The sequence below is a fragment of the Moschus berezovskii genome, chromosome X, assembly GCF_049115385.1.
Source record: "Moschus berezovskii isolate FMDL1 chromosome X, NW_MosBer_1.0, whole genome shotgun sequence".
Lineage (NCBI taxonomy): Eukaryota > Metazoa > Chordata > Mammalia > Artiodactyla > Moschidae > Moschus > Moschus berezovskii.
Genome location: NC_142488.1, coordinates 55,669,302 through 55,687,760, shown reverse-complemented (window position 1 = coordinate 55,687,760; position 18,459 = coordinate 55,669,302). Strand labels below are relative to the sequence as shown.

Below are 18,459 nucleotides of genomic sequence, written 5' to 3'. Positions count from 1 at the left end.
GACTTTTGGATAGCAGCCATTCTGACCGGCATGAGATGGTACCTCATTGTGGTTTTGATTTGCATTTCTCTGATAATGAGTGATGTTGAGCATCTTTTCATGTGTTTGTTAGCCATCTGTATGTCTTCTTTGGAGCAATGTCTGTTTAGTTCTTTGGCCCATTTTTTGATTGGATCGTTTATTTTTCTGGAATTGAGTTGTAGGAGCTGCTTGTATATTTTTGAGATTAATTCTTTGTCAGTTGCTTCATTTGCTATTATTTTCTCCCATTCTGAAGGCTGCACTGACTTTTAAAATTCATCCTATGGTGATTTTCCCAACTGTTTTATTTTGCTATTATATGGACTTGCTAGATATTTAGGTGGCCACACACTGCCCAGACAAAGGTAGAAATTACAATGGAGATAATTAGAAAAGTGTGCTGCTATGGCAAGCCACTCCAGTACTCTTGCCTAGAAAATCCCATGGACAGAGGAGCCTGGTGGGCTACAGTCCATGGGGTCGCTACTAGTTGGACACGACTGAGCAACTTCACTTTCACTTTCACGTATTGGAGAAGGAAATGGCAACCCACTCCAGTGTTCTTGCCTGGAGAATCCCAGGGATGGGGAAGCCTGCTGGGCTGCCGTCTATGGGGTCGCACAGAGTCAGACACAACTGAAGTGACTTAGAAGCAGCAGCAGCAGCTGTTATTATAAAAGGGAAAGTGCAAGAATTTTAAAAATGGAATTTTCCCTGTTACTGAAAGAGATCTTCTCCTTTTCCTTAGAGTATTTGCTTGAGAAAACTGGTATTTGTAAATGCTTCCTCTGCCACTTACACGTATATCAAAATATATGTAAATCTTTTAAATGGTTAAATAAGCCTTTTGTCAGCATTATAACCCAGGAATGTTTTTCTTAAGGACCTGGGATTTTCTTAAGGGTTTTCTTAAGGGCCACCTCACTGACATATAACCATTAAGGAAGATGGTACTATATCTCTCTGTTACCTTATCCTAGGTGCCTGGCTCTAAGCTGGAACTGTCTGATTGTCATAGAAAAAAAAGAAGTTCAATTTTGCCTTTGGATAAAGGCAATTAACTAGCACAGATAGCCACTCCCATTATCAGCTGAACTTAGGATGAACTACAAAAGAATGTATGACAAATTGTCCTGTTAAGTCCTCTTGCATGAGGACTTGATAAATTATCATGTGTCTTGAAAACCAGCATGTAATGGACTCTATATGCTCTGTCACAGAAAAGGATGAATGAGATTTCCATCTGTCTTTGCAATCTCTTTAGCTAACTGCTTGTGATGCACACTGCGGTCTGCTTTGATGCTTGTGTGCTGTGCTGTGTTTAGTATCTCAGTCGTGTCCGACTCTTTGTGACCCCATGGGCTGCAGCCCACTAGGCTCCTCTGTCCATGGGGAATCTCCAGGCAAGAATACTGGAGTGAGATGCAATGCCCTCCTCCAGGGGATCTTCCCAACTTAGGGATCGAACCCAGGTCTCCCATATTGCAGGTGGATTCTTTACCATCTGAGCCACCAGGGAAACCTAAGAATTATGGAGTGGGTAGCCTGTAGCTTCTCTAGGGGAACTTCCCCACCCAGGAATCGAACTGGGGTCTGTTGCATTGCAGGTGGATTCTTTACCAGTTGAGCTACCCAGCAAGCCCCGCTTTGATGCTTATTCAATAACAAAACCATTTTCTTTCTATTTTATATCTGCAGAGATTTCATGGGTTGCCAAGAGCTTTTTTTTTCCCCCTAAAATGCAAACATGCTGACTATGGCTACTGATTTTTCTGCGACTATAAAGTATCCCATCACTGACTCAGGAGTCTCATGGTCTCTGTCAACATACTTGAAACTGTGGCACACCAGCTTGTTAGCTTAAAATCTCCACCCTTTCACAGTTCTTCACACCAAGCACCAAGACCAATCGGCATTCACATGGCAAGACCTTCCATATATGTTGGCAGTGCTCTCCCAGGGGTAATGAGAGCACCACCAGTGAGCGGGTCAGACTTTAACAAGACTGCCTTTACCCTCCACTGTCCAAACTTTTCACTAGATGAAGTCTTGGTTAGCCAGTCAGAAGCCTTAGTCTCAGTGGCTCCACCCATAGTATTATCATGCCTTTGCCACATCAGAGGTGGCTGGTAAACCCTGACAAAATGCAAATAAAGTGTCTGGGACCTCTGGATGGATTCATGATGCTCTATTCCTCTTGCAGTCAAAGAAAACCTTCTACCTCTTTTAACCCTATGCCATAAAAGGAAGTCCAGCACCATCCTGGGCTCTTTGGGAAAAGGAGACAGTATGTGCCTTGCCTGCAAATTCTACTAGATCCTTCATATTTGCTAAACCGCAATGTCCTTTGAGTGGCCCAAACCAATGGGCTAGTATAGGATGCTATCCGGCATGCTGTGGCACATTCTCTGCTAGTATAGGATGCTATCCGGCATGCTGTGGATCCATTCTCTGATGCCACGAACTAGAATCATACTGCTGATGGAGCTTTCAGGACCCAGATCACTGCTATTGCTTTTCTGCATCCATCATCACGTGGACATGGCAACAAACACATCCATCATCACAGACTGGGCACAAATTACAAGACTATGTCTGCATCTTTCTGATGTAGAAGTTACCATGGCCGGGCAAACTGTGACTCCTTCTAAAAAATGGTCTGTTGGGATGATGAAGAGTACATTGCATGAATTGTGGGCCTGTCTGCTCCTGGCTCACAGCATCGCATTTCAAGAACCCGTTCTCAGGGATTTCACTGTATGCTGTTGCATGCAACTGTTGATATTTTTTCAGGTTGAAGTGTTGCTATTTCAGTCTGCTCAGCTGACTCTAGCCACTCCACTGTAGCTCTTAGAATTAATCAGTGTCAGGTATTCAGCATCCTGGACTATTTATTTGCAGCCTGAATGTGGTATGCTTTTTACTGCAAAAGTCATGTAATGATAGGCTGATTGTCAAGGTGTCTGATGGACTTCCACACTCACGACCATCCACTGGCATCTGGTATGGTCAAGCACTGGAACGGCCTCCTCAAAAATGGACTCAAGTTAGGAACTGATCAATCAAGCCTATGTAGTAGGGGCCCTAAAAACAATAATTGGTACCCTCAGGAGAAAATATGGCAGCCCAGACAGTTCAGTGTGACTAAATGCTGCCTTAGGGGATACTAGAAATGCATAAAAACAACACAGTACAAATGCCAGTGCTACAACATAGTCCAGAATAGAGCTCTGATTCAGTGGGTTCCTGTTAAGGGGAACACAGGAGGAAGTTCAGCATCCATAAACCCAGAGCCTGGCTGGGGGCAAGCCCCTTGAGCTTTTTATCAGTTAAAGAAAAACGGAAAATACAGCTAGTTGATGAGAGAAAGTTCTTCTTTATAGAAACATTCCAGCCAATAAATCCAGAAGGAATGACAGAATTAGAACATCACCATTTTGTAACTCCTAGTGAATTAATGATCTAGGCAATGATAAAAATCAATCAGATAAAAAACTAATGAGGAACCTAATAAAGAATGGATCAGGCTAATAACCTCTAATATCACAAAAAGAATCAACCAAACATTTCCTGGAAAATTTCAGATAATTCTCTGGCAGACTCTCCAGGATGAGATTACAAAGAGGCTTTTACTTTCTATGTATTATTAAGCACTTTTTGCAATAATAATGATCACTGGAAAAATAAAATTTATATGTTTAAAAAAATTTTTAAATGGACTCCAAAGGATTTCAGAGTCTACCACCCTTACCTGCTTCTGGTTCATACACCCTATTATAGCAGTTGGGTCAATGAATATGGCTGGAAAGGAATCAGCTTTTTTTCAGCTTCTCCCTGGATAATTAATTAATATCAGGGGTTATAGGGACATATTTTGACAATGTGGGATCCTCTGTTGAACATCCTGGGTATAATCTTTCTTTCACCGAGTAACCTAAACCAACCTGGCTGCTAACCCTCTGGATGGCAGCCCAGCCAGCAGTGGGGGAGCCTGAGAGATTGAAATTTAATTCTGGTTCAGCTACCTGTACTCTCTCATTGGATGGACACTGTCCTAGATCAAAAGGCTAATTACTACTTAGTTCAGTACACTGCTTACTATGTCCCCCTACAGTGACCCACACAGGCCAAAGTACACAACCTAACGGATCTCTGTGAATTCATGAAAAATGTCCTTGTCTCCCTTGTACATGATCCATTCAGATAAAAGGTCTGGTAAGTAGTAGGAGATAATTGGGGGGTAAGGTGAATTTATAGCTACTAGAATGGACCTTGCGGAGCCTGGTGGGCTGCCGTCTGTGGGGTCGCACAGAGTCGGACACGACTGAAGTGACTTAGCAGCAGCAGCAGCAGAATGGACCTTAATGATTTTGTGTCAGTAGAAGACCAGCAACAACACAGAACCTGAAGAGGAAATACCTTAGACCTCAGAAGCACAGGAAAGTGAAAGGCATTAATGATCTTTGCCTTTCAGAACTACCCCCTGGAGCCTTCCTCACAAAGAAGAATGCCCTGGCACATCTCCCCCAAATTGCAAGAGCCTTAAATTTAACTGACTGTCAGGTCTTCCAATACCTACGACTAGGATATTATCATCATTCCTCTTTATCTTGCTAAGAAGTCTGTCACAAACAGCGGGGAGGGCTCCAGCTCCTGCATCGAACACTCAGAACACCTGTGAACACTTCCAAATGTCTTCCTGAACCATTTCCATTAGCCACTGCTCAGCAATTCTATGGGGCAGAAGAATGCCATGTGTTTGGTGGCATGGACATCTAGGACTAGACTCAAGTTTTCAAACAGAATTGACAACCTGTGACAATGCTGAACCTCACCTAAACCCCGAAAACAGTGACAGTCAACAAATCCTCACCCCTCATCTGTGTTCCTTTTTGAGAAATGACTTACCACAAAGAACCATTGTTCCCACATGACTTAGGTAAGTCTGGCTGTCCACTCTTTCCCATGACCCCATACAACTTGGAAATGACTCCCTTGTTTACCTGTGACAAGGCCAAATGCAGAGCTTTCTCCTTGTGCCTGAATTTGTGGACAAGGCCAGACACAGACCCTTTAACTCCCCATTATCTGTCTCATGAATGATTAACTGAGATTAGGCATTTGTCTCCCTTACATATTTACAAATGATGTGACCATCAAGGGCTTAATTTCCAAAATATCCAGACAGCTCATACAACTCAGTAACCAAAAAACAAACAGCCCAAACAAAAATAGGCAGAAGACTTAAATAGACATTTCTCCAAAGAAGACATACAGATGGCCAACAGGCACATGAAAAGATGCTCAACATCACTAAATATTAGAGAAATGCAAATCAAAACTACAATGAGGAATCACCTCACACTGTCAGAACGGCCATCATCAAAAAATCTACAAATAATAAATGCTGGAGAGGATGTGGAAGAAAGGGAACCATAACTGTATATAATGTTTCTCTAATAAGGTCTATGTATATTCTCCTGAACAAGAATAAGAGAACCATAGGTTTCTTCATTTTTCCTTTTACTCACTCTCCAACTACCTCTTATGTGTACCTCCTCATTTTAGTTCCAATTTGTAATGATACACATTCATATACATTTACATTGTAATTTTTCATTTAGATAACAGAAACAAGCACTGATGTCAAAAATATACTTGAAATCAACTTTATCACACTAATCAAGAATGCAAAGATTACTTGAAGAAAATATAGACATACATTGTACTTTAGTAATAAATCTGAATTATTATAAAGAGACAAATGGCCCTCTTAAAATACAAGTTTAATACAAACTCACTGACAACAAGAGGATTGTTTTTAAATTTGGTAAGCAGACTATAAATTGTGTATGGAAAACAAAACAGTCAAGGAAACAGTAAATTTCTGAAAAAGAAGAGTTATCAAGAGACTTCAGTTCAGTTCAGTTCGGTTCCTATTTATTAAAATAAACTATAAATACAAAGGAATTAGAATCATATAGACTATGACCATTAGATCAACAGAAGAGATTAAGATTCATAAATAAACACACAATTATATATTATAATGTTTATATATGATAAAATGCTGCATGTTTGTGGGGAAACTATACGTTATTCAACAAATAGTGATGGGACAAATGTGTAAGCATCTTGAAGAAAATGAAGACTGATCCCCAGCTAAGACTTTAAAACAACCATCAAAAATCCTGATAGTCACAGAAGTAAAAGCAAAACCAAGGACATGAAAGCACTAAAAAGAAAATGCACAGGACTTTCCTGGTAGTCTGGTGTTAAGACGCCCTGCTCTCGATTCAAGGAGCACGGGTTTGATCCCTGGTCAGGGAACTAAGATCCTGCATGCCACATGGCATGACCAACAACAACAAAAAAAGACAGAAGGAAATGCAGGAATCTTTTTAAAAATATAGATGAGCAATAGGGAAGGCCATCTACTTATGGCACAAAGCTTGGAGGACACAAAATATTGATAAGCACAATTTTGTGAAATGCATGGAGAAAATGTCAGAATTTTTCTTTTAAAAGACAATTGAGAAGTTGAGGGAAAATATTTGGGACACACATAAAAGACAAAGAGCCACTGTCTTTAATATATAAATAGAGACAACCTAATAGAAAAATGGGCAAAGGAAATTTAAAATCAGCCTAGAAAAAATAATATAAATGGGTCTTTAAGCACAATTACATGTATTCAACATCAGTCATGATGCAAGACATGCAAATTAGATTTGCAGTAAGATATCATGTTTTAACCTATTACATGGGCCAAAAAGAAAAATATGAGAAGACGCTGTTCTGTCATGAGTATGCTGAAAACAAGCATTCTTATACAATTGAAAAAACCCACAAAGGTCATTTTGCTATATCAATCAAAAATGAAAATGCGTATATATATACCATTTGTCCCAAGAATTCCATTTTCAGAAATTTCTCTTTAGATATATTCCCTTTTGTGTTAAATGAAATATATGTGTGTATATAAATATATATATACACATATATATGGATGAAATAAGGATTTTCATTGCAGTATTGTTTGTAATAGCAAAAGCTGGAAATATCTTGCTGTGCTTACTTGCTCAGTCATGTCTGACCCTTTGTGACCCTAAGGACTGTAGCCCGCCAGGCTCTGCTATCCATGGGGATTCTCCAGGCAAGAATACGGGAGTGGGTTGCCATGCCCTCTTCCAGGGGATCTTCCCAACCCAGGGATGGAATCCAGGCCTCCCTCATTGCAGGCAGATTCATTACCATCTGAGCCACCAGGGAAGCCTGGAAATGTCCCTGGTGGCTCAGAGGTTAAAGTGTCTGTCTCCAATGCGGGAGACCCAGGTTCGATCCCTGGGTCGGGAAGATCCCCTGGAGAAGGAAACGGTAACCCACTCCAGTATTCCTACCTGGAGAATCCCATGGATGGAGAAGCCTGGTAGGCTACAGTCCACGGGGTCGCAAAGAGTCGGACACGACTGAGCGACGGAACGGAACAGGGGACTGGATATATTGTGATATATCCATATAACTGAATAAAATTCAACCTTTAAAAGAATGAGGCAACTTCTTACATCTATTGACATTTAATTATCACTAAAATTTATTAAGAAATGAGAAAAGTGTTAGAAGTTTAAAAATGGATACAGCAGTGTGTGTGTGTGTGTGTGTGTGTGTCCTTGTAGCTGCCCTTGGAAAGGGTATATGGGAGGTTAAGGTCAAAATTGGAGGGCACGTATTCTCTTTCAAAAGATTTTTACAAAATATTCACACAAAAATTCATGCAACATAAATATTTGGCCTAACTAATTATTCAAGACAAATACCTACCTAATTCCCACTCTGGTCTGGAAACAGAACATTGCCAGTGCTTTGCCCAGGAGCCTCCTCATGCCTGAGGTCAAAGAGTTGGACATGACTGGGCGACTGAACAACAACCTGGTACATTAGCCAAGGATTTCTCTTGGGTATTTTCTAGAAGAGTTTCCTCATATGGTCTACACATGCTTTGATGAAGAAAGCTAAAATGTTTTCCAAAGAGACTGTACCAGTTTACACTCCCACCAGCCATCTATGGACTGCTGATATGAGCTAATACATCAGCAACTATATGTACTGAGATGAATATATGAGCTACTGATACAGACCCTTATCCTTGCTAACAGTTTTCATTGTCAAGCTTCTTAATTTTAGCCATTCTGGTGGAGGTATGGTAGGATTACATTGTGGTTCCACTTTTGCATTTCCTTGATTTCCCTGCATTTCCCTGAGTACCATCTCAGGTGTTACTAGCCATTTGGATTTCTTCCTTTGTTACACACCTATTCAAATAACCTCTCTGACTACAGGGTCATCTGCTTTTTCTTATTCTATTGTTCTTTATACATCCTGAGTACAAGTCCTCTGTTGTCTGTCTCTTCTTCCACTCTGAGGCTTGTGATTTTCTTTTCAATGGAAATAAGTCATCATAAAAATCAGGAGAGTAATTACCTTTGGAAGTAGGGGAATTCTGGAATGCTAACTATGGACATTTTCTAGACCTACATAGTGAAAAATTACTAAGCTGTACATGTTTATTTTTCACACTTTTCTGTACATATTTCACAACAAAAAATTTTTTTAAAAGATAGGCTGAATCTAGGACCCACTAACTCCATCCTTATGTATACAGTCAAGAGAGGGTTGACACACATATATGACATGAACAAAAATGTTCATGGCAGCATGGTTTATAACTCATATTCTATTTTACCAAAAGATTTAAAATTATCAAAAACTGATAAGAATTTGTTTTGTGGGATACCTTTCCTGAACTAAAAAAAGAAAAAAATAACAGTGTGCTCTCGACTGCTTTTACTTACATAAAGAAATTCATGCAGAGAAAAGTAACTTGGTTATATGTATTAAAGAGAGGTGAACAGCGAGTTCCCTGGTGGTCCAGTGGTTAAGACTCTATGCTTTCACTGCAGGGGGCATGGGTTCAATCCGTGGTCAGGGGACTAAGATCCCACATGCCCCATGGTGCAGCCAAAAACTAAATAAAAATAAAAAATAAAGAGAAGTGAATAGATAGGAAAAAGCTAAGAGAATTTAGACTTTATATAGCTTTTCATATTTTAAAATTTTATATATATTTAAAATTTTTATTTTTGAGCCATATGACTATATTATCATTTAAAAATTAAATTTAAGAACTATTACTAATATAAGAGTGATAAGATACTAAACAAAAATTCTGAAAAGAAAAAGAGCTATTTAAAACAAAAACATGGGCTTCCCTGGTGGCTCAGTGGTAAAGAATTCACCTACCATTGCAGGAGACATGGGTTCAATCCCTGGTCCAGGAAGATTCCACATGCCACAAAGCAATTAAACCCGTATGCCACAACTATTGAGCCTGTGCTCTAGAGCCCAGGAACTGCAGCTACTGAAGCCCATGTGCCCTAGAGCCCCTCCTCCACAGCAAGAGAAGCCACTGCAATGACAAACCCGAGCACCACAACTAGAGAGTAGCCCCCACCCACTGCAACTAGAGAAAGCCCTCGTGAAGCAATGAAGATCCAACACAGCTAAAACAAATAAATAAATAAAATTATGTATAAAAAAGCATATGTACAGTTGTTAACATAATAGATGCTATCTTGGGCCTCCTCACTGACCCTGCCTAGGGCTGTACCGTGTAGTAAGTCTCTTCTCTGTCACCAAGGGCTTTGCATTGAGAGTTAACAGATATTGCTTAATGATCATTAGATCTTGTGGCCTCTAGGCTCTATTAGTCTTTTAAATAATAATGAAGACCTTCACTGAGGTATTCCCAGTACCCAAAAGACTAGCTGCCCATTCATAAATCTTGATTTAGGAATGCACCTCCTGTTTCCAAGCACGTACCCCCCCCCAGACCCTAAGTTAACTGTGAAATTGTCCCAACTGTCCCTCAGCTGTGTAGGAGGCAGTTGTGAATGCTTCTGGTTCACTGGTCCCCTGATCCCACCCTGCGAGTAAGTTACCTATAACATTAAACTGATCCATTGATTATATGGAATTGCCTGCCTCATTTTTCAGTCTCAAGATACCATTCCAGTGTCTTGAGTATCCCTCCATCTTCCAAAAATATAGAACAGCATTAATGAGAGACACAGAAGATAAAAGTTTTAAAAAAAACTTTTAAGAAGGAGAGTGAAATAGAAAGAAATGGAAATCAGTAGAGCAAAGAATTTAAAATATGGATGATCAACAACTGAAAAAAGAGATCTTTTGAAAAGCAGAAAAAAATGTGTGTATGAGTGGGAAAAGGACTAGACTGCAAACAGGTTTGTAAAATTCTACACAAATATGATTTCTAACCTAGAATTCTACACTCAGCCTAAAAGATAAACTTATTATCAGGGTCAAATAAACATATTTCCACAGTATTTATTACTTTTTTATTTCTATAAATGTATTTATACAATTATATATATTATATAAATACATTTTACATGACATTTTCAGATATGCAAAGCTTCGTAAAGTTCACTTGTCATGCATCCATTTTCAAGGATATACTGAAGGATGGACCCCACCCCCAAATTAAGGGGTAAACCAAGAAAGAGGAAGACACAGGATCTAGGAAACAGGAAGGAAAAAAGCAGGATTCTCAGGGAAGGGAATCTGATACAAGACAGAGGTAAAAAGGATTTCCTGATAGATGGCAAACAAAAGACACCAAAGTCATAGCTGTGTGTGAAGGTGAGAGAGCAACCAGACCAGCCTTCAGCAAGTCAACAAGGTCCAGGAGAGATTTTTGCAGAGAGAAGACACCAAAACCCAGAATTGAGATAGCACTCCCCACTCTTACTTGCTGTGTTAACTTAGGCCAGATAGTTTTTCTCTATAACCCCAGTTTCCCCTTGGAGAAGGAAATGGCAATCCACTCCAGCATTCTTGCCTGGAAAATTTCATGGACAGAGGAGCCTGGGGAGCTATAGTCCATGGGGCTGCAAAGAGTTGGATACGACTCAGCAACTAAACAACAAACAACAACAGTTTCCCCTTATATAAAATGAGAATAACAATGGCACCTACTTCGCCAGATTGTAACAAAGATGAGTTAGTAGATGTAGTGTGTGTTTAACAGTGTTGGGCTCATGGTAAACATGGTATGAGTATTTATAAGTAATGTCACTATGTGTGTGTCCGACTCTACGACCCCATGGACTGTAGCCCAACCGGCCCCTCTGTCCATGGGATTCTCAAGGCAAGAATACTGGAGTACGTTGCCAGTCCTTGCTTCAGGGGATCTTCCTGACCGAGGAATTGAACCTGAGTCTCACACTGCAGGTAGATTCTTTAACATCTATGCCTGAATATACAGAGAGGAGATTTAAATAACTAGAAAGAATTTGGAGTTGAATTATTGATACGTATATAGTAAAGCAAAGAAATGATCAATCCATTAAAAAAACAGTTAATTCCAGGGAAAAGTAAAAGTTGTGAAGAAATAGTAAGCAGGGATACGACACGACTCAACTATAAACAGTCACAATAATAAACACAATAGATCTAATCAGAACAGTTATCTGTTCTGTTCTGTTCAGTCGCTCAGTCGTGTCCGACTCTTTGCGACCCCGTGGACTGAAGCCTACCAGGCTTCTCCATCCATGGGATTCTCCAGGCAAGAATACTGGAGTGGGTTACCATTTCCTTCTCCAGGGGATCTTCCCAACCCAGGGATCGAACCCGGGTCTCCCACATTGGAGGCAGACGCGTTAACCTCTGAGCCACCAGGAGGCAAATGTGTATATGAGTGGAGGTGTGTGGAAAAGCTAAATCTCTACCTTCCATAGTGGAAAGTCAATAGATAATGTTCAAAACTAAAAAGAAATCCATTAAAAAGTTTAAGAGAGCTTGCTTCTAGGGAGCTGAAATCTGGGAGAAACAAAGCAGGGAAGAGTCATTGCTTTAAGAAAACTTCGAGAACTATTTGGCACCTTTTGTCACTCATAGGGTAGAAACTAATTTCAAATTACAAAGTGGCAAAAAATATTCACAGAAATATTGGGTTAACCAAAAAGTTAATTTGGGTTTTTTCCATAACATTGTACAGAAAACCCCAAACAAACTTTTTGGCCAACCCAATATATAAGAATGATAAAAGGTTATTAACCTTACTCTTCAAAAAACCTCTGTAAAAGTCCTTAAGCTAATAGAAATAAATCAACAATGGACAGAAGGAAATTCACATAAATAAATAAGCAATAAAAATCCCCTGATTATGTTGCCTCATTAAAAAAAAGTCATACAAATTAAAATAATGAGATATTATCTTTCATTCTGAAGAATTTCTGTCCCTAGGTGCCTCTTCCTACTCCTTACCTCACAGGAATTGTCACGTTCCCCTGTAGTCAGGGTCAGGGACGGCCCAGCAGCACTCCAATTGCCTGGCATCTTCCTGCTGGGCTTTACCCCCAGGTTCTCTTGCTGACAACTCTGCTCTTCCCAGGAACCCAAGGTCAGCTGGGCACTGTGGACTTAACCACAGCTGTTGATGCTGGAAATGGAAGATTCTGCAGCCTTCACCACAGGGTCTGTCCCAAGGGCTAAGCAGAGATTCCAAGAAACCTGGAAAGACAGTGTTCATGTGGTCAGTTATTCTGCATTCACCCCACAAGTGCTTCCTGAGAGCACCAAAGTATTGTTCATGGCACTGAATACTATGGAGTAGACAGTCACATCAACCTATTCAACCTATTGAACCTATTCACAGCAACCTATTCAAGTCATTCATCAAAATGGAATATGAGTGTGATCATGAGACTTAGACTAACATTAACAAAAGCTTCATTTCTAGCTCTGTCATCCTTTAGCTACATGAATATGAAAATGTTCCTTCAGGTTTTCTTTTCCCCAAAACAAATCAAAATATGTATTTCAAGGGACTGTGAGAATTAAATGAGTTGATGTTTTTAAGGAACTCAGCAACAGACTGGCCCAGATAAATACTTAATTCATATTAGCAAGTACAGTTATTACAAGGAATCATGTAATATGCAGAAGGAGGTATCTTATTTAATGTGCACATCAATCATTTGTGTCCTGCTGTAATTATTATTATTTCACAGTATGCATATAGAGGAGAAGGAAATGGCAACCCACTAAAGTATTCTTGCCTAGAGAATCATGTGGATGGAGGAGCCTGGTGGGCTGCTGTCCATGGGGTCGCACAGAGTCAGACACGACTGAAGTGCCTTAGCATGCATGCATGCATTGGAGAAGGAAATGGCAACCTACTCCACTGCTCTTGTCTGGAAAATCCCAGGGACACAGGAGCCTGGTGGGCTGCCGTCTATGGGGTCACACAGAGTCAGACACGACTGAAGCAAGTTAGCAGCAGCAGCATGCATATAGAAACAGAGGTTTAGTGACGTTAAATTGAAGTCAGCCTACCTGGCTTCAAAGTTCACATTACGGTACCTTATATGTGGGAGGCTCAAAATAAACATGATTATTAAATAGATGTTGAAAACATGATTATAATTTGGAAAAAAAATGTTAAGTAAAGTTTCTTAAGACAGAAGATATATGCCATGAGGAAATTACTAACAGTCTGGGACTAAAATTTTTAATTACCACAAAAACATCCAGGGGTAAAAACTGTTTCTCCCGTTGAGGGAACTAAGGAGGGGAAGTTGTCTCCCTGTCCAAGCTGAGGTACAATTTCATTGTGATCAACTAATCCTGGCACTACAGATTTAGTCATCCTTGTTGGGAAAGGGTAAATAATAGGTTGGCAGTTCCTCAAAATGCTACCCATATAGAGTCATCATATGACCCAGCAATTCTACTCCTAGAATCTACCATGAGAAATGAAAGCCCATGTCCACTCCAAAACTTGTGCACAAATATTCGCAGCAGTATTATTCACAGTAGCCAAAAAGTGGAAAACACTTAAACGTCGACCAACTGGTGAACAGATAAACAAAATTTGGTGTGTGCATACAATGAAATATTATTTGTCAATAAAAAAGAAGTACCAATATATGCTATAACATAAATGAACCTTGAAATCATTATCTTAAGGGAAAGAAGTCAGTCACAAAAGACCACATAATTTATGATTCCATATACATGAAATGTCCAGAATAGGCAAACACATGAGACAGAAAACTGATTAGAAGTTTCCCAGAGCTGGGGATGTAGGGTGGCATGAATGATGAATGTCTGCTAATGCGTGAAAAGTTTCTTTCTGGGGTATTGAAAACGTTCTAAAATTATACTGTGGTGTTGACTAAACAATTCTGTGAATGTACTAAAAATCACTGAACCGTACACTTCAAATTGATGAATTTTAAGGTACTGAATATATATACATTTCTCTTTTATATAACTAAATAAATAAATTTGCTTTAAAAGAAAGAGAAAGTGAAAGTCACTCAATCATGTCCAACTCTTTGTGACCGCATGGACTATACAGTCCATGGAATTCTCCAGGCCAGAATACTGGAGTAGGTAGCCTTTCCCTTCTCCAGGGGATCTCCCCAACCCAAGGATTGAACCCAGGTCTCCCACATTGCAGGCAGATTCTTTACCCGCTGAGCCACAAGGGAAAAAGAAAAAAGAAAAAGAACACTTTCTTAAATAACCCAGGATCAAAGTCAGAAATCAATACAAAAGTTACACAATTTTTACCAGAAGTCATGGAACATGCTAATGTTGTATACAGAGTGAAATGTATATATTTTAATGGCTTTATTTTTAATTAAAAATAAATATAATAGGTGCAGATGGAGTTTGAGCAGCTGCATGAAGGTATCAAAGACCATGGCCATGGACAAACTAAGAGGGCAGAAGTCCAGGAATGTATTCCATAGAGCCAGCCAAAAAGCTTTAAGGTAAAAATACAGCAAAACCAGTTACCACTAATTTAAAGAAAATAAATATTGTGAAAGATGAAAAATCTAATAGAGTGGAAAAATCTGTAGGTACGGGGAGGCCTGGCGTGCTGTGATTCATAGGATCGCGGAGAGTCGGACACGACTGAGCGACTGAACTGAACTGAACTGAACTGATACAAAAGGAACCTGCACATTTCTCAAAAGGTTTTTATCTTTAATCTCTATAGAAACAGCTGATTTTTCAGCAGTGTCACAAAAATGAACCAGTTAACAGTGGTGAAGCTACAAGATTAATGGCTCAGTTGTAATACACTGGTGATGTATCAAATTGTCCCCAAAGACCAACAAAGTAAATATTCTATACAAATAAATAGATAAAACAAAAGAGAGATATGTGTGTCTTTTTCAACCCTGGTTTCCTCAGGGTATATGAAGTGGATGAACCTAGAACCTATTACAGTGAAGTGAGTCAGAAAGAGAAAGATAAATATCGTATTCTATTTGTAATTTTGAAGTCAAATAATGAAAAAGATGCATCCTGTTAAAAAAAATATCATATTCTAACACACACATACAGAATCTAGAAAAATGGTACTGAAGAATTTACAGGGCAACAGTGGAGAAACAGACATAGAGAACAGACTTATGGACCTGGGGAGAGGGGAGGAGAGGGTGAGATGTATGGAGAGAGTAACATGGAAACTTACATTAACATATGTAAAATAGACAGCCAAAGGGAATTTGCTGTATGGCTCAGGAAACTCAAACAGGGGCTCTGTATCAACCTAGAGGGGTGGGATGGGGAGGGAGATGGGAGGGAGGTTCAAAGGGAGGGATATATGTATACCTATGGCTGATTCATTCTGAGGTTTGACAGAAAACAACAAAATTCTGTAAAGCAATTACCTTTCAATAAAATAATAAATTAAAAAATGAACAAGAACAAAAGAGAGCTAAGTATTCACTCTGAAACATCAGAAGTAGAAAAAAAAAACAAAATTAAGCAAACCCCCCAAAAGGAAAACAGTAATTAAGAAAAACCTTAAATAAATCAAATGAATATAATAGGAGTTTAAAGAAAACAAAGAGTTGGTCCTTTAAAATGGCCAATGTCACAGATAACTCCCTAGCAAATGAGATAAAGAAGAGTTAAAAAACATATATATTCACACACACACACACACACACACACACACACACACACACACACGCACACATATACAGAGAGAGAAGACAGAATGAGAATCATTCCCAGATAAGGCAGTGTTTCAAAGTAGTTATTGTAGGGTATTATGCATAACTGTATAGCAACATATTTTATACTGATGTGAAACAGGTGCTTCCCGAGCAAAATTTAAATTAACAAAGTTAATACAGGAAAATACAGATAGAAGAGAATAATGAATGTGGAAGAAACCAGGGGGGAAAATGATATAACAACAAATACAAATAGGAAGACTCAAGTTAAAAAGAAAAGGCACAGTCCACAGACCTCAGGGCCTAAGGAACAACTGTAGTGAGTTCCCTGGGTTTCCTTTTCCCTCACATGTATCACAAACAGTCCACTAGAGAAGCTTATAACTCAGAACCATCAATAGGCACAGACAACAAAGCTCTAAGAAAAGCCTGCACCCCTTAATCAAAGGACCAAGAAAAGAGTCCTAACAGAACATATCCATCCTACTCCAGCCAAACACTAATAGAATACACATTCTCTTCAAGCACCTGTGTGACACGCTCCAGGGTCATCAAACAAACCTTAACAAATTGAAATCATACAGCTTATGTTCTCTGATTATAATAGCATCAAACTAGAAATCAATAACAGGTAACAGGAAAGTCGCCAAACTTTGGAAATTAAACAATACATTTCCATATAATCCATGGATCAAAGAAGAATTCTCAAGGGAAATTAAAAAGTAATGAATGAAAATGAAAATACAATATATCACAATTTGGGATGCAGATAAAGCAGTGTTGAAAGGTAAATTTATAATCCTAAATGTTTATATTAGAAAAGAATTAAGGTATTAAATCAATAAGGTAAGCTCCCATCATAAGATACTAGAAAAAGAAGAGCAAAGAAAACCCAAAGCAATCAGAAGGAAGCAAGTAATAAATGCAAGAGCAGAAATCAATATAATTGAAAACAGAGAAAAGTCAATGAATCTAAAAGCTGGTTTGTTGAAAAGACAATGAAATTGGTAATCCTCTAACAAGACTGACAAAGATAAAAAGAGAGAAGACACAAATACCAGAAATGAAACAGGAGATACAACTATAGATTCTTTAGTCATTGAAAGTAAGGGAATATCACACACCACTTTATGCACATAAATTCAACAACTTGGATGAAATAGTCCAATTTTCTCACAAAACATAGACTCCTACAATCTATCATGTCAATGTATGGCAAAACCAACCAATATATTAATGTAAAGTAATTTGCCTCCAATTAAAAAAAAATCTACCCACTATTAAATATGTAGGTACTCTGAACAGACACTAAATAGATAACCTGTATAGTTATTTAACTACCGCAGAAATTGAAGCCATAACCAAAAGCTTCCAAAAGGAAATTTCCAGGCCCAGATGGTTTCACTGGAGAAGTCTACTGAACATTAAAAGAAAAAGTAACATCTACATAATCTCTTCCAGAAAATAGAAGAGGAGTTACACTTCGTAACTCATTTATTGAGATCAGTATTATCTTAATACTAAAACCAAAGACAGGACAAAAAAAGAAAACTACAGACCAATGTCTGTCACAAATTTGGACACAAAAATCCTCAAAAAAAGCATTAATTAATAATTCCTGCAATATAAAGAAAAGAATTATACACCACAAGCAAGTGAAGTTTATTCCAGGAATGTAAGGCTGGTTCAATATTCAAAAATCAATAAGGGGATTCCCCCATATTAACAGGTTAAAGAAAAAAAATCATATAAATTCATACAGTATTAACAAAATTAAACGTACTTTCACGATAAAAGCAGACAGACACATAGACAAATGGAACATAACAAAGAATCTAGAAATAACTGCACCAAAGTATGGCAAATTTATTTTTGACAAAGGTACAAAAGGAGTCAGTGGAGGAACTGCAGTCTTTTCAACAAACGATGCTTAAGTAATTGAACATTCAAATATATGCACCTCAATCTAAGACTCACCGCTTCATACAAAACAACTCAAATTGGATCATGGACAGCGTAAGAAGAAATTAATAAAATCATTATCACAGTGAAGACTTAATCTCTCCTTTCTCTGTAAGAGAATAAGCAAACAAAAAAGTACAAATTTTGTACAACACAATTGACAGTTAAACAATTAAATATTATTTTCGAATTATACATGGAACATTTATTAAAAATTCACCAAAGACTAGGCCATGAGTCCCCGCAGATTTCAAGAAATGAGCTTCATGCAGACATTTTTCTAACCAAAGAAAACTTAGAAGTCTAATAAAAAGATAAACTTTTGTAAAATGAAAGCGCACTTCTAAATAATTCACGGACCAAAAAAAAAAAAATCAACTCTTAGAAAACACTTAGAATATAATGCACCAAACCC

The 18,459-nt window shown here is 38.6% G+C and overlaps 1 protein-coding gene and 2 pseudogenes across 3 annotated transcripts in view; 2 read left to right on the top strand and 1 right to left on the bottom strand.

Moving 5' to 3' along the window:
* LOC129563893 (protein fem-1 homolog A-like) overlaps positions 1 to 18,459 on the top strand; it is a 247,313-nt pseudogene that overhangs the window by 158,352 nt on the left and 70,502 nt on the right.
* The window catches only part of ZNF81 (zinc finger protein 81), a 134,412-nt gene that overhangs the window by 115,268 nt on the left and 685 nt on the right, over positions 1 to 18,459 (bottom strand). For 2 of the 3 annotated variants that reach the window (XR_016036963.1, XM_055393777.2), the window contains exon 2: positions 12,367 to 12,612. Coding sequence is in view for 2 of the 3 variants with exons in the window: in XM_055393777.2 (XP_055249752.2) it covers positions 12,367 to 12,438 (72 nt within the window). In the remaining variant the exon portion in view is untranslated. Of the gene's footprint in view, positions 1 to 12,366; positions 12,613 to 18,059; positions 18,154 to 18,459 lie in introns of all 3 variants that reach the window. The other variant, XM_055393778.2, reaches the window with a different exon arrangement.
* Positions 14,812 to 15,193, top strand: LOC148773320 (ribosomal biogenesis factor-like; annotated as a pseudogene).